We start from the raw sequence: 26,526 nt of genomic DNA on the forward strand, positions 1-26,526 counted from the left end.
TGGTGGGCGATGTTTAGGATAGCGAGCAATTTAGGGGAACGTGTAAACTGTTGACGAAATTGCTGATGAAAATGTTGATGGGTCCTTTAACTTTGGTGGATTGACATTTGTTTGTTTTTTAATGTTTTTCAATCGAATTGCGCTGTGTTATACCTTAGAGTCATCTAGTTAGGTGGTAAAAAGGAAAATAGAAAATATTAAATAGGAATGGGTGATTTTGATCAAAGAGTGGAGGCCAATTTTTTTAGATTTTCGAGATGTGCCGATTGGCTTTTAAATTCTGTTGATGGGTCCTGTACTTACAGAAAACTCGATGATACTTTCATTATCATTCAAAAAGAGGTACTTTATGAAAGAATATGACTAGATCTTGTCAGAAATATCAAATTTGGAACAAATACGCTGATAATCTATAAGAACTAGGACCCATCAACAGAATCTGAAAGCTGATCGGCGCATCTCGAAAATCTCAAAAAAATGGCCTCCACTCTTTGATCAATATCACCCATTCATATAAGTTATTTGCTATTTTACTTTCTACCACTTCACTAGATGACTTTAAGGTATAATATAGCGCAATTTGATTGAAAAACATTAAAAAACAAACAAATGTCAATCCACCAAAGTTAAAGAACCCCCATCAACATTTTCATCAGCAATTTCATCAACAGTTTACACCTTCCCCCTGCTAATACATACAGTTAGTTATCATTCAATAGAAGACTGTGAAAGAAAGCAGTCACTCTATACAAAATATCGGAATATACATGTAAATAAAACTATAATTATCTCGTATTTTTAACCACTTATTCTTTAAGGAGTACATGTAGTTTTAGTTCTGAGGGAATTCTGTTCATTTTTAGTGTTTTAGGAAGTTGTTATTAACTGTTGTGTCTGTTGTGATCTCTGTGAACTAAGACTGTTTTAAGAGACAACGGAGATTACACTGCGTTCGTGTCGAGGTCGGTTTAGCTGGTAAGCACACCTTTTGTTATATTCCCATGTCGATTGTTTATATCTCACATGCTCCATTTGTTATAAATCATGCTTTGTTCCCTAATTAGATTCAGGAACCTTGGGCAATGCACTTCACTTGGACTTTGGGCAAGGCACTTTTCTTTACTTGCTGTGTGCATCCACTTTTAAATTTACAGATTTGGACCTTTGGCAAGACACTTAGTCACGTTTTAATACTTGTCATTTACAGATTTGGGGAAAGTTTAGCCAGATTTGGATGCAAGGCAGGGTTCCTTTTTTCAGCAATGTGTTACCGTTGCTGTTTAGATGCATTCTTAAAACTTTGGACCTTGGGCAAAACACTTCACTTGACCACATTTTACAGCTTTACACCTTGGGCAGGACACTTCTCTTTACCAAAGAATATAAAGAACTTGCTTACCTGGGGTGCACTTATTGTATCTGCATGCACCTGTACTTGTTCTTTTGTTTCCTTTTACAGAAAGTAGCAGGCAGGGTTAGGGATATTGAGGAACATTTTGCAACAAAGCACAAGTCAAAGCAAGCACTTTGCCCCAAGTTCCAAATCCAAGTTGGAAAACAATAGGTCTAATCCAAACAAAGAGAGATCTAAATGAATATGTACCTTGGGCAAGACACTTTGCTATGTACTTGTTTCTTTTACAGTTTTGTTTGCTGCTGATGTAGTCATGACATTCTGCTTTGTGTGAAAAAACCGCCAGAGATAACCCAGTTTCTGAGAGACAACTAGGTCATGAAATAAAGAAATTACATTGTTGCTCTCTTCAAAGTGTTGCATTTTGCCAGTATGCATAGGTATACCATTCAAGTTTCATATTCCATTCATAAGTATACGCATGCCATGTCTGGAGTATCAGGCATGATATTTTCAGTTCTCTGCTGTTGCCTTGACTTATCAATATCCTCTCATCTTGTCAGATCTCCATGGACATTAAGGGATGTAACCATGGTATCTGCATCCTTTGGCTTAGTTATCAATAGCGTAGTCTCATACTTGAGGTTGGAGGACATTTTTAAGCCTGCGGCACAGAGTTATAGACAGGACTCTCTGAAACACCTTGGTTACAATGAACCAGAAGGTGTAAAAACTGCACACCCGGCCCACAGTGCCTCATTATGATGACAGCGGTTATGATTACATCACCATCACCACTCTCAGGTCAGGTTGGTGCAAAAATATGGAAGCAGTGAAAAGCAGTCAATATCAAATTTGGTTCTGAGTTTGCGGTGTTTTAGAATAGGATTATTACCTCATTGTATTGATTTCGGTATTGGTTGTCTGGACAAACACCACTCACGTTGAGCAGTCATTTCCTATCCTGTCGTCTGTTCATGAGCCTGAGAGCCGCGAAGAGTTTTATGACCATGTTTTTCAAGATTGCCCAAATTAGCTTGGTGATCCAGGAACCAGCCATCGATTGTAATCTGACACAATCATGGTTATTTCCCAGATTGATGAGCCAATCAGAATAAATAACTGGATTGGCAATCACTGCTGGGTATTATCACTATCAGACAAGTCAGTTGTTTGAGAGCGCAAGCGTGCGAGGCAAATAAGACATATATAGGTGTTAAATGTTGGTTTGGCAAATATGCTCGGGGAGAGCAAAACACTTTGAATAAAAATATGCAAATATTAAACTACATGCCCTGTAGACTCGCACACGTCTGAAGTGGATGCTTGTCGATTGCTTGGTGGAACGAAGAGGTCTCAATTGCTCTTGTGGTCCTTATTCAACCAGAGTAATGCGAGGCGCGATGTTTTAGTTGTCCGGCCTTTCCCCTTGGCCTGAATACCATGACGGAGAGATTGTTACATTAGGTGGGTGTGAATTAACCCTGGTTTATCGAGATATGGTCTTGATTTCTCCTCGGGATCTCACCCAGGCCCTATATATATCAAGCTCAATTTCCGGATAAAGCTCAGTGAGTAAAGTCGATCCTGTTATCAACAAAATACTGTTGATACTACCAGTACTACTATCTGGAGTGTGTCATACCTAAATTATTTTGACAATGGCCTAAATCTAAATCAATTCATTTCCCACATCTTCTGAACAACCTTTACAAAAACTGCAAGACCTAGTTTTTAGAACTGGGTAGAAAAACATAAATCATTCTTAATAGGACACATGTTTATTTTCTATGCAGAAATTTCCAATTACAGTGGAATCTCCCTAAGCAGACACCTCTCTATTAAGGACACCCTCTCTATTAAGGACACCCTCTCTATTAAGGACACCCTCTCTATTAAGGACACCCTCTCTATTAAGGACACCCTCTCTATTAAGGACACCCTCTCTATTAAGGACACCCTCTCTATTAAGGACACCCTCTCTATTAAGGACACCCTCTCTATTAAGGACACCAGTTTTGGGCCCAAATTGGTTGTTTCCATTCAATTTGACCTCTCTTATCAGGACAAACAGCATATGACGGTCCCAAGGGGTGTCCTTATTAGGGGGGTTCTAGAGTGTTTTTATTCTCACCTACTTCATTGAACTGCATCAACAATCTGTTATCACCCTCTTGAAAGTGAAGAGGTTTGACCTCATGACCAACAGGTTCTGGTATTGACTTTTTCCAAGTTCTACACCTTTCGGTCAATAAACTGAAGTGTGCAAATACAGGAGCTGGAAAATATGAAGTGAAATCGATTCAAGGAGTTGAACCTAATGTCGATTTATCAATTCGAAAGATTGGGAAAGTCAATATTGTCAAAGCACATAAAACATCTCGCAAACAAGCGATTATTGTAGCTGCGACAAATGACAATTGCTTATCACTTATGCCACCGCATCTTCATTCTTGGATCAAAATCTTAACCTCTCTTTGGAAGGACCATGCAAGCCAACAACAGTCTTAGCATTCCGTATTTCATCCCATCAGGCATTGGGAAGTTGCAGACAATAATGGTCCAAAATACGTGACGCTTGCTCTAAGAGCGGAGGCTGGACAGCTTGCGCTATTTTCGAGACGCTTAATCATCTGCCACAATGGCGTCAATCGAAATCTGGAGTCCGAAGCACGAATCTGACACAATCATCATTGTGATCTGTTTAGCTGGGACGGAAATAATCGTGATCTTTCCCGATGAGCTATTCAGATTTGGAGGGACCTCATGGCAGAGTTTGACCTTTGTCATCTTGTTGTACAAGGAGGCCATAGACAGAATCGGTCTGTCAGTGATATTTCTTATCAAGATGTTGTTTCAGTGAGGGATTGGGAACGTCAGTTGTTGCTCATGATGGAAGAATCTAAGCGTAGGGCAACCCCGAGTCGTAGATCATCCAGTATGGCCAATTTGTATTTTCATTAGAACTCTTGAACACATTGTAATGATAGGTGAATATGCCAAAGAAAATGTAAGAAAATCCTGCTTTGATAGTATCATCCTAGTTGATTCACCTTGTGGAAGAGTTGGTAAGCAATTGGTCCTTTACTGCAAGAGTTGATGAGTAGAATTTCCAGGTAGGCCTTGTTTAAACTCAAGCCAATTCAACAAACTGGCACTTACATCCACAGTACCTGACATGCTTGATAATCAAGGATGAGCTCCATGGGGCTGGTGGTGTATAGGCCATTCCCTCAACAGAGTCAAATCTTTTGACACATGCCAGTCTTCTGCCGCAAGGATTTACTTCACAGATGAGTTCTCTATCACCAAACAGACCGGTAATTGAAACTGAGCCAACAAAACCACCTTGACACTCTTTTTTTGTGTATTTTTCATCTTTCCTTGGCACTTTTATGCACAGATTTGTCTCCATGCTTTGATGTGAGTTGGGCTCATGACAGAGATCAAGGTGACCTTTGTAAAAAACAAGAAGCATAGCAGAGAGGAAGATTGTATCCAGTCTTCAGTCAGTGTGTGGAGTAGTTTCGATGTTCCCTTTTAGCGATGAATGAGAAAGGTCAGCTTAATTATCAGGACTCAAACTATCCTTGGAAGACTTTGAATAAACGTTGCAATCAGCAGAAGTTTGAGGACATGCATAAACGTGAGGCATTGATGTGAAGCATGAACCGGCCATATTTTCCCAACAATTAAATGAATACCCTCTCTTCTGAGTATCAGAAAAACCCCAGCAACTTTTTGTGATGACTTTTTGTGACGCTGACAAAATGACTAAAAGGCATCCAGGGCAGGTATCATCAATCAAGTGGTTACATCTCATGAAGACATTCAGCTGTCAATCAGAGGTCACATGGGAGGCAATTAGGTTTAAAACCTGTCAAAACAGAATCTTCTCCTTTTGTGTGAAAGTTTGGCAGAAAATTCTCTTTTTTCTGTTCAACGGTTTTGTGCCGAAAATGTAAACAGTTCTCGGAATATCATCTCCGATGTAGACCATTTTCATCATCCTGATCGTCCTTCCTCTGGCGTCAGGATGAGGTGTTGCGTGGAAGGCTGATTGTGATTTCCAGTTGTGCCTCCGGTCAAACTATGGCACACGGTCCAATTTGGGTGGAGTTGTATGGAATAAACCCTCTTAGTTGAGCTCTTTAGCCGCTAGTGGTAGGTATAATCAAGCCTACAGGCTGTAATACTTGATGTACTTGTAAACTGTTCATAACATATGATATCCAAAGCTGTCAGAACTCCTCAGACTAGCTTCCTAATCATCTCAAGAACACCTCCTGGGGAACCTTCTCCGATGGCAAATTATTTTGCAATTTTGGATGTCAAAGTTTCTCAACTCTGGCTCAGTGATGGATCGTTTTCTGACAAATGGTGATGACTGCTTGAAAGCAGAGGTGAAGGAACTCGCAGGTAGAAGACCATTCCATGAAGGAAAGCTTCAGTTAACTGTACATTTTTGTGCAAATCTGCATGTCGTTGTTTGAAAACGTTAGGCAGACTAGTAAACTCTCTTCAAGCAAATGCCCTCACCGCACCACAGTCGGAATCAAAGAAAAGTCATACGAGAGTTTCTGAATGGAACCCTATCACAGGCATTTCATCCAAACGTTCATCAGGCTGTATCTCGTTGACTGATCTGCACTAGACTTTTAAACAGGATATGAGACTGGTTAATTTTCATTGCCTGAGAAACTGTAAGGCCGAAATCCCCTTAATTTGAGCCAAGCCAAATTGATCTTTTGCATGTCCACATGTTTCATGAAGCTCAGTCGTGATTAACTGCACTATTTGATTCGATCAAGATAGCATGAGATGGTGGTCTTTCACGTTCAACGCAAAAACTCAGAAAGAACATGCTGTGAAGATTGTGAAGAGGCAAAAAACGCTTGGAGTTGTGTTTCATCATCTTAGGCGGTAAATCTCAATCCAACCAACCGATTCATTGGAGAAAGTTTTTCCTTGCGAAAAAAGAGATTCTCTTCCTGGATTGACATTCTTGATCAATCAACCCTAAAAGCCCATTTCATCAAACGCAAATATCGTATTGTGAAGCTGGTTTGTGCACCCAAGAAGACTTCACTGCAGAGCTGGTGCAGTCAAAACTTGCCACCTGGTCTCTGGCCCCTTTAACTGTATTTTTCTGACCAGCTGTTCGGTGAAACTATAGCTTTATGCTTGAATACATGCATGCACACCAAGCCCTTGGCAACTCCCATGTATTCATATCTTACCAGAGACTTCGAATATGAGTCTGTAAATATGTAAGATACAGTCAAGCGAGGTAACAGAAATAGCCTCAAAGCCCTAGGGAGATTTCATTCATTCTGAATGCTGGGAATAAATTCTGGAAGATGTTGCAAATATTTCATTTCTTACGATCAATAATACAGTATACCTCTCTATCAAAGACAATGCCGGGACTGACAGATGTTGTCCTTTAGAGGTGTCCTGATTAGAGAGGTCAAATTGAATGGAAACAACTGATTCGCGACCAAAAATTGTGTCCTTAATATAGGGGTTGTCCTTAGAGAGGTATCCGCTGGGCTAAGGAGGTTCCACTGTACATGAAAGATACAAGCACTGAAAGATGTAATCATTTTACTTAATATTCTGTTTGCAACGAGGTTTTTGTTTGCAGGGATCTTCAGTTCAGGCCAGACAATTCTGTGTTACCGATCGTGTTGTGGGTTGCGTTCGTGTATCATTAGGTTTGTATGTTTCAATCTCTGAACACGGAACTCGATCATCTGTCTATTTCAGTTCCGGTAACGATAAAAACATGACAAGACGCAAGAGAGATGAGATAAGAGCAGCCTAGTCATCGGCACTGTTTCAGTTGTTCTGTTTTGCTATCCATTTTGTGAGTTCTATCGCATGTAGGCCACACTACAGTTGGGCACCAGTGGCATGTAGGGGGTCAAATCTGGGATAAAAGACCATATCGTGTTTCTAGGAAAAACACAAAAGTGACGTGAAGCCCTACTATGATGATGAAAACTGCCTTCCAAAACTGCATAAATCTTTCTTAGAGATTAGCATTAGTGTTTACTTGTGGTGGTGCATGGTGTCAGGCTTGGGTATTATCCTCTTGGCTACATTAACCCCACGTCCAAGCTGCCCTTTAACAGTGTCCCACATAACATGGTGTATGAGTGGAAATATGAATTTCTGAACCCATAACAGACAAAATCTGAACCAGGACACCCTATAGAATAGCATGTGAAACCCAGTCAATATAGCCTGGCCCCTAATCAGGTACCATCTATACATCAATTCATATCTTGATATTGAGACCACTCTTACCAATAGATATCTGAATGTTGACACTAATTTAATTGAATGGGTTTGATTGACAGGTCGTATGGAGGACTATGCCCAAACATGTGTACACATACACATACTGAGACTTCTGAGTGACACTTTGACCAGGACAGTGAGAGAACACCTTATACATGGTCATTCTCCATAACAGACATAAGAGTCAAACATATTCTCTCTGCTAGTATTACCTTCCCTAACAGCTCTTCTCTTCTACTCATTTTTTCACTTGTAAGTTGTATCACGGTTGATCGACTTTCCACAGCCAATCAATACGTGTATTAGTCACTTATTTGTGATCAGTAATTCCCCCCATTGATTTCTAACAATCAATTAACCACTTAAGCTCATTCACAGAAAACCGCTAATCAACAGAAAGTAGATTGAGACTTATCGCACCTGAGTGGGCAGAGTACAAGACTTGGAGTCATTCAAGGGTCAGTCATTCAAGAAGATTGGTCAATCAGGATTTCAAAAATGGGACATTGAAACGTGGTGTTATGGTTTGGCCAGAAATTGTTTACGACTTAATTATACAACTATGCACAAGATTTGAAAGAAAAAACACAGAAATGATTTTATGATATCATCAAAGATCAATCGATTGGTCTGTGGGTAGTTATATTCCTATCAATGGCCTTTGACCAAAACAACTCCCTTTGAGTTTTTCATATGGCTCTTGTAGGAATGTGGTCAATTGTATAATAATTGAGAGATTTTTCAACAATATCATGGGGCTTGTAGCCAGGGGGGGTCATTTAGTAATCAGTGAAAGGCCAAGTTTCCTGAGGACATATGTACATTGCCACCTGCCCTACCCCCATCGTCTTGAACCTTGCACATGGCCAAATAACTATTACCAAGCCATAACATTCCTTGATAAAACAGAATTTTCCCCTTTCCATGAAGTGCACTCCAGCAGTTCCCTATTGTGATAACAAAGTGCCCTAACTTGTTATAATAAATTTACACGCTCAATTGACATTCAAAGGTAATTAGACTAATGTGGACTGAAAGGCCTTGAATGTGGACCTTTCAACTCAGTCCTAAAGGCAAAGTGCCGTCTTCAGAATTATGCACAATTATTTGAATTTGAATTTTCTGTTCATTCATACAATATGTCAACAGTGTTTTGTCAAGGATATGACACTGTGCATGCCAATTTGCAGTGCACTCGGGCCTACACAGTTACTGTGAGTCCATCTTGAATTCTGGGCCCACATGTAAACATAGTGCTAAAATGGACTTGGCCTTAAAAAAGCTTGGATCTAATGAAATTAGCTGTAAGGCCAATGGCTTGGTCTAAGTTTAGTGTCATTTTACAACTTCATCAAAGCATTTATTACAAAAGGTGTGGGGATTGTAACTTTATAAGGTAATGGCCGGAGGGAAAGCAGGAAATCCGGTCTGGGTAGGGAACAATTTGGTGAAAGTGTCTGGTCGGGAATAAGTGGCCTTGAGAGAGGTTTTTGAGTCCTTCTTCCTATTTTATGTATGTTTGGAATTCATGTATTTATTTACTCCCGCATTTCTTACAAGAGCTTGACACCACTCAGCCAAGTCGTTTTAAAAGGAACCATTAACACCGAAAGTGTCTGGCGGAGAATTCATGTCCTTGAGAGAGGTGTTCCTGTATTTGAGTGGTATCTTGCTATTTGCTAAGTCAGGGTGGAATTTATACTTTAAATAATGTATTGACAAGATATTCTTTAGCAAAATATCCCGCTAGGTTCTTTCTGCATGTGAAGGAAAACATGAAATATTGGTTCAAAGCACAGCAGTTGGATACCTTTTATGATGAGGCATAAGTTGTATCGACTATGACAGTGTCTTTTCGAAACTTGAGTGTTATAAAACATTTCAATTGAAAATTATAAAAAGGTTGACCCATAATTTTCGATTCGGTGGTCTGCCTTTGTTCTGTCATAAAACATGAGCAAGATGTCAAAAAATGTTTAGTAATTTTGATGGATGACTTGGAATTTCTCAGTCGGTAGGAATTCTGACGTCTTTATTTTCGTGTTGACGTTTTATTCATTTCTAAAAAGAAGACGAAAATTCTTTTGGCTAAATGCTTTATTACCCAGTCGGTGTTGATGCCATCATGCCCACAGTCGTGCTGGCGACCCTACACTGTTGACAGCCACCACAAACTTGTGCACTCAGCAGGGGGCACATCAGGTCTTTCTTCCAGCCTTCATCCTGAGTCACCTTGGCCAGCCACTGGATTGCTTACCCTCTACTGTGTCTTGTAAGGCAGCATTTGTGGCTGTCCAAATAGCGCAGTGAAAAGGTCCCAGCGTAATTTCCTCCAACCTTGCTGGTTTCCTCCTACTAAATTTAAAATCCCCTGGTTTTCCCTTGGGTGTTGTGATACTGCCAAACTGCACAACTACAGTTTACAGAACACAAAGATTTGTTTTGAAACAGCACAGCAATGACCTTATGAATATCAGAGAGAGTTTGATATTGGACAATTCGCCTTCAAACGGTTAAACTGACCCTTTGTTCTTTATCGTGAAACGAGAACCACTGAGTTATTAAGACAAGTCTTGAACAAACACACAACTAAAACAGTAACAGGTAATTGCGATTCACTCTATGATTAATCCGGGTACGTCTAAAAAGAGACCTGCAACCGATACTGTTGATGGAACTTTTATGAATAGGTCATCCGTTTGATGAAATTCCCCAAAGAGAAATCAATTCTTATCAATAGCGTTTGAACCTTTTTCTAATTCGGGATGTAATGCTGCGCTCGGGCTTCGTAGACCTGAACAGTGGCGGTCAGGATAAAAAAAAAAAAAAAAATTTCTCGGTTTTCGGCAATTCTGAGTGCGGCGGCTTGCTAAATGACCAAAATTTTTTTCTAAATCACATTTTCAGTTAATTGCCTAGCGGCGGGCACGCTAACCAAAGTAAAAAAAAGTCTGGCCTTATTACGAAGTACTAATTTTTGCCAGGTTTTCAAGAACCTAGTCAGTAAACTTCCTCCCTTTGTGAGCTGAAGAAAAAAAACGGGAAATTTCTATAATCAGAACAGGCCAAATATTTACTTGGTTCTTAATCCTTTGTTGTCAGCGGATGGAATGCCACAATATCCGCTGAGAGGAGACGATTTAAACACCGTAAATCTTAAAGACAAATATCTCAAATCTAGAATTGTGCGCCAAATGCAGTAATCTTCGGATTTTTCTTGTTGATTAAAAACCTTGGCAAATATCGTGACATGCATTTTGGATTGTTTGGTTCCAAGGTTTTACTTGCATACAGACTGCTGAAGGAGATATAGTCGTGATAATGAAAAGCCTGAGAACCAAATATCCAAGACGTGTGGCCTCATAAAACACCTGAACATTGAAAGGACCGAGGAACGCGTTTCAATTTGTTTGAGGAGGAAAACTGAGCGTGATTTTCATGACGTGTTCGTGGGAACTTGTTCAGTTCGTGCTTAATCAGCTAAAAATCTGCCGCTACAGAATCATTATTGCATACCAAACAATGAAGACTTCACATTCTCATGTTTTTTCGGCAGTTACATTTGTTATTAGTTTGTGTGGTGCTAAAATCATCTGAGTTTTTGCTTCTGGTTTTGACATGATTTGGTTGCCACAGTCAATTTCGAGAAAAAATGTCACTGCAAGGAAAAAAAGCTTATTTATTTAAAATGGCTGGGAAAAGTTGTGAGTATTTCACTTCAAACGGCTCATAGTTGGCCCTAAAGGTTGTCTTTGGTGATAACCTTTTTCTTGCAGAAGCTAAAAATTAATTTTTGTCTGATCTTTCTCGTTCCAGAACGCCAAATGTACGGACCAATTAGATAGTACCTGCTGACGTTTCAATGAAAGGGTCATACCCCTACATCCTTCTAGTCCTGTCGCTATGGACCATTGCCGCTATTAGTCATGTGACCTCATCGTATCAGCGTGACAATCCCGCGGACAGTGACATCCGCCCTGAGGATGCGGTCAAAGCACGGTGGGCTAAACGGCGGAAATCTAGTCGAAAGAGTGAGAAACCCAACATCGTGATTGTGTTGACAGACGATCAGGATAGTGAGCTAGGTGAGTACGGCACACGGGCGATGAAATCTGAGCAAATCTACGGAAGTTATCGCAAACTCAACTGAACTCATGAATGTTAACCCTCTATGTCTGTCTACATTCTGTAGTAGCAGTGGTTACTTCATCTTTTATACAGTAGAATCTCTCTACTCTATTAAGGACACCCTCGGGACTGACAAGTGCTGTCCTTAATAGAGAGGTGTCCTGATTAGAGAGGTCAAAATGAATAGAAACAACCGCTTTGGGACTAAAACTAGTGTCCTTAATAGAGAGGTTGTCCATAATAGAGAGGTGTCCGCTAAGGGAGGTTCCACTGTACTTATAAATATATGTCTTCTTTTCACTTTCAGGGTCGTTGAATTATATGCCAAAAACATTAAAAATACTCAGAGACGGCGGTGCAAGATTTACGAATTCGTTTGTGACGACGCCAATGTGTTGTCCGTCGCGAAGCTCCTTCCTGACTGGTCAATATGTCCACAATCACAACACGTACACAAATAACGACAACTGTTCCTCAATTAATTGGCAGCAGAAATACGAGATCAACAACTTTGGGACGTATTTGAGTAACGCGGGATATCGTACAGGTAAGATATATGTTTAATTGACACAACATGATTGGTAGAAACTACTCATTTCAATATCTGTGTTCCAGTCGTGGGTTTTCTGTGATTTTGAGTGCGGTGGGCTTGCTAAATGACAAACATTTTTTTTCAAAAGTTGCTTGTTTGCAGGGCACTTTAAAACGAAAATCCCATAGATTATGAACAAACCTCCCAAGCTGTATCCCCTGGAACATGTTCAGAAGACAGAAGGGTCAGTCTAGGCCCCATTATCATGATCATTTATTTGCTCTTTTTCTCTTCAGGTTACTTTGGGAAATATCTCAATGAGTATAATGGCACATATATCCCGCCCGGATGGCGGGAATGGGTAGGCCTTGTCCGTAATTCCAGATTTTATAACTACTCGATAAATTTTAATGGACGGATAATAAAGCATGAGGATAATTACTATAAGGATTATCTAACGGATTTAATCGCTAATGATAGCGTGACGTTCTTAAAACAATCAAAGGAGTATTTTCCCAATAGGTGAGTAGTTTTGTTTTTCAGTGTTGTATTTCACTGTTTTTCAGTGCTTCCTCATGAAAAAAACTATAGCATTGAAAATTGCTGGATACTCTTATGGGAGGCCTAATTCAACAAGAATTGCGACCATCTTGTCTAGTCATTTGGGGTAAAGTAAAACAAGATCACCCAGCAGGGTTGCCAAACGTCATGCTGATTAGTGTCTGTGGGTAAAAATAGGTGGCACTTCCCTCTGAAAGGGCACAAATGCTATGTCGCATTTTCTTTTCAGGCCTGTTGCGATGGTCTTAAGTATGCCTGCACCGCACGGCCCGGAGGACTCTGCCCCACAGTACCAACATATGTTCCAGAATAACACAGCACACAGGTGAGTTGATGCAAGATCTTAAAGGGGTAACTTGGGCGAGAGATATGTTGGTTTTCATACAATGGCTTCCGGGAGGACCTTGGCTTCTCCAAATACCTGATCCTCTCTCCTGATGGGTTAATGTTACCAGCGTTAGACCACTTTATCTCTCAAGTGTAGGAATCAGCAATATTGATCATCGCCGGGAGGAGAGGTCAAACCGATACACTTACTCTGTTCTCGATCTCCGATAAAGGTGCTTTATAGCGTGACCTTCCCAGGGTGCAAGGTGGCTTCAACGTGATAACGTTTCAAACGCGGAAGTTCAAAGCTTAACTCTGGGTCAATATCATGACCATCGCAGGTTTATGGATTTTGATATTTGACCGTGTGTTTCCATGACGACCAGACGTATCTATAGGAAATGTCATTGGCAAGCACAGGATCAGCTGATAGGTGTGCTGTGTCGCCTTAAACTAGAGGCTACTGTGCCACTTGCTCAGCTGATATGGAAACCCTGTCTAAAAGTATAAGATCTGGAGACCAATCTGCCAACTGCTGAACTGATAGATGTACTGTCTCTACTGGAACTAGTGGTCACTGTGCCAGTCCCTCAGCTGATAGATGCATCATCTTTAGAACTAGAGGTCCATCGACCATCTGCTCAGCTGTTGTCAGTAGATTTTGGTCTTTTTCAGGACGCCCAGCTGGAACTATGCGCCGAACCCCGACAAACAATGGATCCTACAGGTGACGGGGAAGATGGAACCGATACACATGGCGTTTACTGACATGTTACAGCAGAAGCGCTTACAGACGCTTCAGTCCGTTGATGATGCTGTTCAAAAGGTTTGTATGTGACAGAAGTTTCTACCTGGTCTCCAGGTTCACCCCACTGCAGGTCTTAAAGGGAACTTCGCACGCCCAACATTTCGGCCTACAGTTGACTTTTTCTCGGGCGGTGAAAACGAACCTCCTCATTTCCTGAACACCGATCAGTCAGCTAGACTCGGCCTGATGAACATGTGGATAATAAGGCCCACAATAGGCTTCTGTTCAGAGAGACTCTTACCCTCAGAGGGCCAGATCATGCATCAGTTACTCTGGTACCGGCTGAGGCATGGTAAGGACGTTGTATTGCTCATACAAAGTTTGCTTTAATATTGTTTGTTGTGACTCAATATTTTCCTCATTGGGCAAAGTTGACTACAGAGACATCTGTTGTTTGTATGTTAAACTAATCCATACTTGGTTGAACTAAGAGCACTTCAGATAGATGTAGTAGGCTGTGACACCTCACCTTGTGATTTTGGATGGGCCATCATATAAACAAGCACCTGTATTAAAGGATGTGTTGTCTTTCAGGTGTTCCAAGAGCTACGAAACCTGGGAGAGGTAGACAATACATACATGATCTTCACCTCCGACCACGGTTATCATCTCGGGCAGTTCGGGCTGCTGAAGGGCAAGGCCATGCCGTATGAAATGGATGTGCGGGTACCGTTCCTGATTAGAGGGCCCGGCATTCCTCACGGGATAACGTAAGTTATTCATGACAGCGTGGAGGGATGTGAGGTCTATTGGTTACGATGTGGGCTCATGATCTTGACATATTTCGGTCAGTTTTTAATAACGCAATAACGTTTGTGACCTTAGGCAAGTCACATCAGATGAAAAACCGATATTCAGTGTAGGTGGTGACTATGTTAGGGCCCTCAAAAGACCTATGAGAGAAATGAGTAGCATGTTAAATCTGAAGATTTGGTCGTTTGTGTGCGAAATTGTGTGGCCTCTCTCTCAGTTCATGACTGGCTGGTTTCTTTAGATGAAGATGGCCTCTTCTGTTCATCACATCTGTTTTATTTTTCTTCAGGATCCCCAACATCATTATAAACCTGGATATAGCGCCGACCGTCATTGATATTGCCGGCGTCCCCGTCCCTGATCACATGGACGGCCGCTCCATCATGGATCTTCTGCAGATGGCACGCGATCCAGCCAAGTGAGTACTGGGTGTTAAAAAAATCAATGTCCCAATAAGTATGACAATTTCTTTTCTTGGAAGAAGTTTTTTCCTGTTACAAACTAAAAACTTTGGAAGAATTTTGTTGACGTAAACCCAACCTTCATCCTTTGCATCGGCCGAAGTCCTTCACAAGTGAGTACTGAGTGTGAAAAGAAAATTTATCAACTCCTTCAACTTAACATACCAGAGTTGGCAACAGTGACACTTGTATTACAAGTTTTGAAAACTAAACCAGTTTGACACTATGGGCTGACAGAAGAGTTTTAAAACTTTTCATTCAATTTTGTGCAGACTAATATAATAGAAAAAATGGACAAATTATTTTGTAACACCTTATAATCTCTCTTCTTTTACAGTCTATATAATGGCGTCATGAAACGAAAGAAAGCTTGGCGCGATACGTTTCTATTAGAAAGGGGAAAACTCACCGTGAAAAAACTCAAGGAGCGCGAGCGGCAGGAAGTTATTCAAATGAACGCCATCGCATCGAAGGAGTTACGTTTGAAAGAGCAATGTTTAAAACCTGAGTTTCAGTCACCATGTAAAATAGACCAGGTGGGTGAGATTTACTTTTCCTTCCGGTAAGCCTCTTACTGCTTAGGTTTCTTCAGAGTCTCCGGTTTCCTCCTACATTAGATTACAAATCAGCTAATACTGTGTTTAGAGCTGGGCCTACTGATGTCCTTGTTGGTGTCAAGGTTCTAACATTTTGTCAAATGTCACGAATTTATTATTTACACAGAAATGGGAATGTCGCACAGGAGAACGCCTACGTTTGTACAAATGTCGATTTGGTCGGAAGGCGAACACAGACGCGACAGCTTCGGAGATATGTCAATGCCCTCCAAAAGTCGCGACAGGGAAAAAGAAATTTATGCGTCGTAAGAAGAGACGTAATCACCGACATGACGGGCAAGATGAAGGTAAGCCTACACACAGGGATGAGACCTTTCTGATTTTTGGAGGGTTTTAATTTTCTTCCCTCCTAAATAAGGTTCAATCTGATAAAATAGATTGAAAAATCTATACCTCAACTCTCTGGAGAACTTTGAATTTTCAAAATCGGACGAAAAAAAACCATTTAGAGGCTCATCTTGCAAGTTAGGGCAAGGAAAATCTCTCTTCTCTGCTATGCGCAATGTCAAATGCTTACTCCCTCTTTCAGGAGGTCCAACAACCACACCACCCACTATTCCAATAGATTGGGCTCTCGGTATATAACACACTTTGTCGTATGTTGTTGTCTGTTTTTCAAATAAAGTTCTTTTTTGTTGTTTTGTGTCATTTCTGCACATTGAGAAGTTTTTCTTCCTTATTGAGATTTTCAGTCAGGATTCTCACTTCACTGTGTTCACATGTCATGCAAGTACCAGTTGGTCATATGATGTCGATTCCACTCTTGGATGTGTTTTGTTTTGTTGGTTATTGTGTGTGGGATACGTTTGGATTGCATGCATTGTTGTTTACTTTGTAAATTACTTGTAATTCTGAGTACATTTCAGTCATTCTACTTGGTAGTTTAAGGGTTTAGGTTCCCACAGAATGACTGGCAGTAGATTAGAATCATTTGTTCGTGTGAAGGTGATCTGTGACCAGAGGGCGATCACTGCAGGGAATGCTTAAGTGGAGATGGGCCTTCAATCAATGTGACAGGTCACAACTTGTATGGTTCCGTATTCAAAGTTTTTCAAATTCTATAGAGCTTTTTTCTATCATTTCATAGCCTCTCGGCACGGATTTCGACAAGCGCAGTACCGACAATTCCAAACCCGCAGAAAGCGTTCCATCTTTGCGCCGAGCAAGCGACGTTTCTTGAAAGTGGTTGGCGCACCAGAGAAGGAGATGACGCTGAGTCACGTGTTCAAGCGGTCTGCACCGCCTGGGTTTGAATGGCGAACGGCGTTCAAGAATTACGTCAACGATGAACCAGGTAAGCAATGGCCATGGTACTCTTTCCCTCGTATTTTCTCATTTCCACCATCTGGAGGAATTTCGTTTGATGAAGTTGTGATTAACGTTTGCCTCGTCATTGAATTGATAAGCAACACTGATGGCCGTTAATTCCATCTGGTCTGTTACATCTCAAAGTGAAAGTGTATCATTTGTTTTGGCTCTTCATCCACACTTTGATTTCTCCACAGCATCAGCACCTGCACCCCCTGGGCCGACACCCGACAGCGTCCTGAAGAAGTGCCGCGTCCTTGCCAACGACACCGTCTCATGTCAGCAGGAGGTCTTCACAGATTTTGACAAGTGGCGCGTCCATAAAGAGGAATTGAACAAAATCATCCAAGGATATCGCAAAAGGCTCGACAGTCTCAAATACATCCGGCGTCACTTGAAGAAACAACGCCCTCTAGAGCCACTACCAACTACTACTACGACTACAACAACGACCACAACAACACCAACAACAACAACAACAACAACAACAACAACAACAACTGTACCTCCAACAACGACACTTTCGCTGGAGGATCTAGCGACGTATTCGCCGAATATTTATGAGGATGAATACGATGACCTTGAGGATTCAGATGACCTTGAAGTTGACCCCAGTGACCCTAATGCATGCGTCTGCCCTGATGACGACGAGGAGGTCAATGCTGTAGAAAGGTAGGTCGCCATGGCAACTAGTGTTTTAAAACTATGATTGTATTGCAAACCTGGAATCATCTGGTCACCACTGATTATTATAATATCAAATTACGAAACGTTGAAATTGAATGTTTACCTTTAAGTCTGGTGGAAAATGGTGAATAGGGCAGGACCATTTGATAAAAGCTGCAGACTACCTTTTGCTTCCTTCCTCGTTGTCCAAATTCAAAAGCATCGTTCACTTTTCAGGTGGTGGCGACGGAAGCGAATACCATGGCGACGCCTTTACAGGACGAATCTAAAACTTGCTAGGTTGTTGAAATAAAACAACGTCTTTTTTTCTTTAACCCTTTATTAACTATTTTCTGTCTATGGGACTAGTGGTGGAAGTAGATGAATAAGTTTGGGCGGTACCTAACGTTGAGAGGGCAGGGGAGCTTAGGCAAGTGAGACTTTGGTTGTGGGATACTATGCAAACTTTTAGCTTGGCCATCTTTGTGTAACAGCATTAGAATGTGTCTTACTTCCCTACATTATACACAGGCACATGAAAATAAGAGCTCAATACCCCCTCACAACTGACACGCCCCCCCCCCCCCCCCTCAACTGACAAGCACACCTTTATTGACCAGTTAAGGTGTGTTTGTAAGTCGATTTGGGGGCTTCTCAGTCGATGGGGGGGGGGACTATTGGGCTCTTATTTACAAGTGCCTGTACATTTGTGGCAGTTAGCCACTAAAGGGTAAATGGTTTGAAATTCCAACCCATCCTGTACTAACTTTTTCATTTCTTCTAGGTAGAGTGTTCTAGCCAGTTTTGCCCTCACTAATATTTTTCTCCTTTCTTTATCTGTTGGAAGGACCGTTCATGTTTTAACTTCATAAGGAGAAGTCATCTGTATGTTTTAAAGTGGTCTTTTCCTGCTGAATGACTAGGCTGATGATAGGAACACACAGCCATTTCTTAAACACTGTCACCCTGGAGAATCAGTTCTCCAGATTGCTGAGAATCTTATAGCAATGTTTGTTATTCAAGGCAGGCCTTCCAACTTACTGAGCAGCCTGCCTTGGATATGGCTGTTGGAGAATGGCTGTATCACAAGAAAAAAAAAACAGATTTGCACTCATTGATCGATTTATTTGAATAACCCGTCTCGATCTGATGACAGGGACAATGGGTGATATGAATAAAGACTAGCAATTGCTTTTACTGAAAACCCCATGTACATTTACACTAGGCCTTTCTGTACAAAACTGAAGTAAAATCATTTACTAGTCTTTATTCATATCACCCAATATGTGATCATATGCATTAATTTTCGAGGTGAATTAACCAGGGAGATGATCTTGATATGAGGTGTTTTACGATGAAGATCTTTGCAGGGAAAAGGCGCGCCAGGAACGCATCGAACGTCGTAAGATGCGACGCAGCAAGCGGAAGAATGCGCGAGCGGAGAAGGCTTTCAAGCCAGGTCGGAAAAAAGGGCGCAAGCGTGGCAAGGAACCGTGCAAGGAATCGAGTATGAAATGTTTCACGATGGACAATGATCATTGGCGGACAGCTCCAAAGTGGAAGTGTAGGTATCTGAATTAGGTCGAGCATCGTTGAAGGGGGTCGTGTACGAAATGATGTTGTTCTGAACTGAACAGGCCGTGATCTTATCCTATTACTATTCACTTTGGTTGTGATGTGTCATTTTGATAATGGATCATGTATTTATACCCTTGTTTCGACATTTCTTGAAATTTGTCAACATTGTTACTTTGTACACGATCCCTTTAGTTCTGTTATTGGTATTTGTCGCATGTTGTGTTAGACCCTACCATCTTAACTGGCATGATCCCCAAAGACTGGCGTTATGTAGCAAAATAGACAAGTTGACCCACGATAATATTAATACGGTACATCAAAAAGTCAATCCAATACAGTTCAGCTAACAATGCACTTGGTGGCAGGAAGCGTTATAAAAGCGTATGAAGTGGTATATCTTCGCATCCCTAAAATTTGATATGGTTTCATTGCGGGAACGTTAGGCTTGTGTGCCGTGTAAGTCGGGAGGATGGCTGTGACCTCATTGAATATTTCTCCGCGCCCTTGTTGCCTGGTTGAGGAATGGAGAGTTTCTGCGGCAAGCACTCGCGTAGAATCAGTCACTGTTTTACTCAAATCACTTTACGTGCAATTGGGGTGTGTGCGATTTAACCTACATCGACTAAAGTACGGTCTTCCTAAACTTCATCGACTAAAGCTTGGTCTTCCTATTCTATTTGTCTATCTATAAATAGCTCGCCAAGATCCACATTGTGACGTGAAGGGTGTCGAGTGTCGCAGGATGGATAACGACCACTGGAAAACCAAACCGCAGTGGAGATGTAAGACATCAGCGGCCATCTTGTGATCATGTGACCATTTAGGTAGCCATGTTATGTCATATGACATGGCCTAATTTGATCATGTGACCATCTTTTGTTCATATGACCATATTGGTGGCCAATTTGTGTCATTTGACATTACCTTATTTGGTCATGTGACCAACCTGGCCGGCGGAATTGTGCTTTTGATTTGTGTTGGATGTAGAAGTGGTGTCACCTTGGAAATGACAGAACACACCCCTCTATTAAGGACAGCACTTGTCAGTCCCAAGGGTGTCCTCAATAGAGAGGTAGATGTGTGACACATACATTGAATGTTTAAGTGGAAAGTGTTATACATACATTGAATTTGTAAGTGGGAAGTGTAAACATACATTGAATTGTGGAAGTGTAAAACATTCATTGAATCTGTAGGTGGGATGTGTAATATATACATTGAATGTAAGTGGGAAGTGTAATGAATATACTGGATTTGTAAGTGGGAAGTGCATAGTTTCACTGGTGGAGTCAGTCCTACTGTAAACACATCTGAGCTATGATTTGGGGCCATTACTGTCACTGGCTTTCATGGTTCACCTAGTTGTTTGATTTACAATGTCATTGAGCTTTTGTATGACAGTCACTGCAGTGCATGTTTGTCCACATATTCACTACTGTTTCAGTGATTATTACAAGCCAGTGTATTCCCTTTGTTGCCTGTGATTTTCTTAACGGCTGGTTAACAATAACAATTAACAAGCTTGAAATCTGACCACAGTTTCATACATGTAGGAACTTTATTGATATAACTTGTGTCGATTTCTGAGTAAATTTCCAATGTGATCCCATTTCTACACTGACACTGCCGAGAAAAATTTGCACTTTTTAGAAGTAAATTGATATACACACAAACCTCCTTTTATCAATCCTGGTCACTTTTTTGATTCAATCCCATTTTTGGTTTACCAGTAGAATTTGTAGTAACCTCTAACTCAATACTCCTTTATAGGCCTTTGATTCAACACGATGGTTAGCAGAAGGCGGAATAACAAAATGTCCAGATTTGGCCTCAGGTTACCTATATGTAACCAAGCCAAGATGTGCTTATTCAGCGCATGTGTAACTGCATGGATTCAAGATGTGGAGAAAAATTATAAAACTTTTTCCAACCGCTGTGCTGACTCAAAGGCCTCAACAGAGTATTTAAAAACCTTCAACTTTCAATCTGAGTTTTAATTGTTGACATTACCTAAGGCCCTTTTCACTTTGGTCTGTGAATGTCATTAAAAACACATTACTTCAAATATGATGATGATGATGATGATGATGATTGGAAGAGCGTGACTTGTCAGGGCTTGTGGTCGGTAGACAAATGGAATAGGTATACTTCATAGAGGGAAGGTTTTATCCACAATCTTTGAAATTCTACTTCGAAAGGTATCTTTGAACAGTCGGAACAAGCTGTTTATGTTTTCCCCCTAGACCAAGCGAGGTGACGTTATACTGTTCTTACTGCAGTGCTTGTTGCTTGGAAATCAACATACATGTATGCTTTGAATTTGGGATGCTTTCGAGATAAGTTTACTGTAAGAATGTTCGCGTTACGACTTGATTCACAGCACGACTTGTGTTTGTCACAAAATTGTACTCTGTACCACATTTGAAGATGAGTGGAAGCAGTTATCTGCTAATGTTGAACAAGGTGTCCTCCTTGATGGGGTAATGTGTGGTCTGTGAGGTTGTATATTCATAAACTGTTTGTTTGTGCAGTTTTCCCTGTTCTGTGCTCACTGATGACCTAATGGGTGCCACAGAGTCGGTGTACCTTAGTTTGGCTTATTGGGTGCTTCTATATGACGCACCGTGTGAACTTTTCCTCTTGTACACATCACTGCACATGTGCCCTTTTGACTTGGTGTATAAAGAATAAACATGCTCATTTTGTTTGCCCAGTCACAAGGTCACACAGCCTATCGATACCAAGTCTCAGTTACTAACCATTCTGTATTGACAGATCCTTTTCCTAAAGTGTAATAGTCGGTGTATACCCATATATTCCCATGTTATTGTGCTAGCACGTTTTATCATTAACACTCACCGTAAACGATCATTAAAGAATAAGGTCTTAATGTCTCATACAAACAAATCCACTTGATCCATTTTTTCATTGCCATGTTCGTTTTTCAGTGGGTCCGTTCTGCTTCTGTGCCAATTCGAACAACAACACATACTGGTGTTTGAGGACAATTAACGACACGCACAACTTCCTGTACTGTGAGTTCATCACCGGGTTTATCAGTTATTATGACCTCCTGAAGGATCCGAACCAGGTACGTAGCTCCCTCTTTACAGATGAACTTGACTGTAACACATGAGGGACAGTGTTGGTCTCTTAAAGCTGAACTGCACTTCTGAACAAATCCCACAGTTGATGAAACGGCCCTGAAGATTAACCATGTCCTCAATGTTTTTCCGGCTTGGGTAAGTTCCCGGCCTGATGTTGCCCTCCCCTTTTGGCACAACTTTATCTCTTCTTTTTCAGTTCCAAAATGCAGTTCGAGAGTTGGACTTTGGTATTCGACTCAAGCTGAGGATGCAGTTAGATAAACTCAAAAGATGTCGGGGAGCAAGAGAGTGCACCGTGAGATCACGGGGGTCAGATACAGGTGAGATATTGATGTTTTGTAAACAAATTTGTGGAATTTGTCAAAAGCTGCAAAAATATTTTATTGTTTGATATCCGAGTTGGAGAGCACATGGTAGGCCCTGTTTATGATGTGAAATATTGGTATTAACTTCAGATCTAGGCCTGCGTGCCTGAGTAATACAATAAAAAACTGATAATTTGCCTTTTACTTTACTTTATGTTCCAAGAAAGAAAGAAAGCCACCTTCGAAGTCATGAAATAATTCATTATTTTTCCTTTAGATGGAGGCACTGTAGCCTAGTTGCTCCTTGAGAATGAGTGTCGGGAGCATTTCATCGTCCGGTGGTAGAACATGTCACGTTCAGTCAATACTGGAGCAGTATACCGAAGTGTCCTTCAAGATATAGGGAATTAACAAATCTTTTTCTGTCACGTTTCCAGGGAAACGATATGAAACAAAATGGCGGATGTCTTACAGACGTACTAATCACGCAAGATAACTGCTATTCATAGCCTAGGTATCTTCTGATTTATGTTGCGACTAATCTAATCTCATAGCTGTTGCTAAGCAATTCTAGCTGTTGCTAAGCAATTTGTTGCTGCCAAGCTAATCTAGCTGCTACTATGCAAGTCTGTTGCCAAGCAATACAAGCTCTTACTAAGAAATTATACGGTTGCTAAGCATTTCTACATCCTTCGCAATTCTTGTTGTTGCTGAGCAATTTGTTTTCTTGGTGAGCTATTGGTTTCTTATTTTGAAACAATTCTGGTTGTTGCTCAGTGCTACTAACTGTTGCTAAGCATTCATGATCGTCGCTGAGCAATCTTGGTTGTTGCTAGGCAACACTTACTTTTCCCAAGCAGCAGGAGCTGTTGATAAGTAATACTAGCTGTTACTGTCTAGTTCTAGCTGTTCCTGAACAATTCTAGTTGTTGTTAGCCCTAACCCACTCTTTATTCAGGTGTTGACAATAACCCCCTGCGTCTTGTGTTCGTGTGATGTGTGATGTGTGCGTCAGTTCCTTAACCCTTCATTTTCGTTTGCTAGGTTAAGGAGGAGTACAACTGCCTTCTTGTGCTTCGGCCATCCCAGTAGGAACAGCCTACAAGAGCCCCACAAATGAGCAGTCTTTGGCACTCATATGCGGGGTGCTTGAGCTTGTGAAAGTGCACTGCTTAATGACTTTGCTTTCTCTCCTCTAACCCCTTTATTTTGCAAGTTTCTCCACAGACACTCTAGCTGCTAATATCGATTTGACTCCACATTAGTTAACCCATTCCGGAAAATGCTGACATTTGCGGAGCACCCTTAAAAATTAGACGATGGGCTAAATCTTTTGTGGGCTCTGCCTTACGTATGGTTGTACCTTATAAATCCACACTATCATGGTTCAAGTAAATTAGAAGAAGTTGAATGATAAGTTTACCACTAAACCATCAGATGGGCAACTAAAAGAAAACTCATGAAAGTAATCAGGTATCAAGATATTGCTGATCACATCTGTTTGTGGCATTTTCATCTATGTCGCAAATATTTCTCAAACTTATTCAAGTTTTGTCTGACTTTAGGAATGGAAGAAGATGATTCTGGTGGTGACCAAAAGGGGGCAGGAGCATCTTCCCAGAAGCGACGGCCGGGTGACAGACTCGCTATACCAGACTTTGTGAAGAATTTCGGGACGAGAAAATCAGAGAGTGAGCGGGAGCGTGGATCTGGGCGGATGAATCTCAATGAAGAGGATTTACTTATTGCTGGTTAAAGGCTCAGTCGATCATTCGAAATTTTGAATTTGTAATTGAATTTGAGATTTTTACAATCATGTGAATATTGATCAAAAAGTTCAATAGTGCTGTTTAGTTCACGGACAAATAAATGCTCTACATACCAATTTTCATTGCACTGGTGTGTCTAGTTACTACTACAATACAGCCATGTTTTTTTATATTTATCAGTAATATAGGGCCTACTTGAATGAACACCACCTTTAAAACATTTATCACTAGGCCATCCATCATAGGAACGTGTTGGCAAAAGTGGAAGTTTTTCAAATTGGCTTTAGAATTTGAATGTTGTAGTCGTTGGAAATCCCACCAATTCGGGCATTATCTAAGACCAATCTCAGATATTTCAGACTTTTATCGGATGCGACTTAGAAATCTCAGAACAGTACCCACTTTCGTAGATTTCTGGGCTCCAGTTGGAAAGGAAGGATACTTTTAGGCATGCTGACACAAGTGGAGGTCTATCATCAGGGGCAAAATGCTGTTGAATTGAGAATATAAGTTTTGGGGCGGCGAATAACTGGGGGGGGGGGGGATGGATACGGTCATTGACTCAGACTGTGTCATATTTTAAACAATGTTGTTAGTAAAATGTAGATCATAAGGTGACAATATAAAGTATGTACGATAATTATTAATGTCAGTTTGTCTAACCGATGCTGTAAGCTCATTGTTGACTTGAATTTAGTGACGGCTATCACAAATACCTTGCGGTGGGCATGGTTATGTCCAACAAATTCATCTGGCTGATTTCTGATAATTCCGGGGAAGATGTAAAGATGGGATGTCTAGTCATCTCAACCTATCAACTTTGTTTATAATTCAGGCCTCTAGTTAGTCTTCAGAGATGGTCAGTAGAGGCCTGCCAGCCCATTCAGCTTTGTTGTATGAAGGTAGAACTGTGTTTACAAAGGATATCCAAGCACCAGAGCTATTCAGTCACCAGGCCTCTAGTTATCAGACTTGGCAAAGGGTCATTAGAGGCCCAACAGCCCAATCCGCTTTGCTTTATGTAGATAGAAAAGTATTGACAATGGTTATCCAAACAGCAGATCTACTCAGGTAGCCAGGCTTCTAGTTATCAGACTTAGGAAAGGTTCACTAGAGGCCCAGTGGCCCAACAGCTACATTTTATGTAGAGAAAACTGTGCTAGATTCAGGCTTTGGTCAGTATAATAATTCCTATAGAAAAACTTACCATTTAATGGTGTGCTTTTCCCTTTTGGAGGGAAGATGGGTTAACCTCGTAACCACAGTTTTCCCCTATCGCAATGTACATAGCGTGTGATGGCCAGTTCTATGTTCATGTAAAATAAATTTCATTGGTGTTTTTATATATATTGACTTACTTAGGTTTTTTTCTTCGGTTTGTCCACAAAGAAAGGACTGCCAAGGCCCTTGTATGTCAGTGGCAGTTCCCACAAAAGATCTGCTAATCGATCTGACATCAATTCTGACATCCCCACACCAGACCCATGCCCCACGACCACATCCTTATCAGTATTGCTAACCCTGTTCCCTTCGAGACGGCTATCATACAGCAATCGATCGAATTGTCGAAACCTTTCTGGGCCACCCTGTAGAGTTTCGTGAGTTTCCTCATCAGCCTCAGGTAGGCCAACGATTTTGATAGAACCCCAGCTGGCGCCATCTGAGCTAAAAAAGTGGAACTACACGATTACTTTAAATTAAAAACTACCCGTCTTGAAGTGGAAGTCGTCCCCCCTTTTTAGTGGGAAACGGGGGGGCGAGCTATTCCATGAACCCCAATCATGGTGCTTGACGACCGTTGCCGATCACAGCTACCGCTCTCTCCATCATCACCGACGATATGTGCCGGTGCCGGTCGTGCGAGGTCGTTTCAACGTTTCAACGAAAAAGACGCAAGCCACTGCCGTACAGGTGTAATGTTTTTGAGTGTTTCTGTTTTTGAGTGT

The 26,526-nt window shown here is 41.1% G+C and overlaps 1 protein-coding gene across 6 annotated transcripts; it reads left to right on the forward strand.

The window, feature by feature from the left end:
• Window positions 1–722: 722 nt before the first annotated feature.
• Window positions 723–25,925, forward strand: LOC135502747 (extracellular sulfatase Sulf-1-like). Of its 6 annotated transcripts, none has more exons than XM_064795781.1 (20): window positions 723–975; window positions 11,477–11,745; window positions 12,096–12,335; window positions 12,617–12,842; window positions 13,111–13,206; window positions 13,884–14,034; window positions 14,551–14,726; window positions 15,059–15,187; window positions 15,568–15,766; window positions 15,954–16,134; window positions 16,377–16,424; window positions 16,935–17,141; window positions 17,353–17,827; window positions 18,059–18,121; window positions 19,192–19,385; window positions 20,095–20,181; window positions 22,348–22,490; window positions 22,703–22,826; window positions 23,249–23,325; window positions 24,377–24,513. In XM_064795781.1, exons 2-19 carry the CDS (start codon window positions 11,523–11,525, stop codon window positions 23,305–23,307), a joined length of 3,021 nt encoding a protein of 1,006 aa, XP_064651851.1. In that variant the 5' UTR covers window positions 723–975; window positions 11,477–11,522; the 3' UTR covers window positions 23,308–23,325; window positions 24,377–24,513. The 6 variants fall into 6 exon arrangements, with proteins under 6 accessions (XP_064651851.1, XP_064651852.1, XP_064651846.1 ...); XM_064795782.1 differs by lacking the exon at window positions 24,377–24,513 and adding an exon at window positions 23,669–24,279; XM_064795776.1 differs by lacking the exon at window positions 23,249–23,325 and having other exon boundaries at window positions 24,377–25,925.
• The last annotated feature ends 601 nt before the right edge of the window (window positions 25,926–26,526 follow it).

The sequence above is a fragment of the Lineus longissimus genome, chromosome 19 (genome assembly GCF_910592395.1).
Source record: "Lineus longissimus chromosome 19, tnLinLong1.2, whole genome shotgun sequence".
Taxonomy (NCBI): domain Eukaryota; kingdom Metazoa; phylum Nemertea; class Pilidiophora; order Heteronemertea; family Lineidae; genus Lineus; species Lineus longissimus.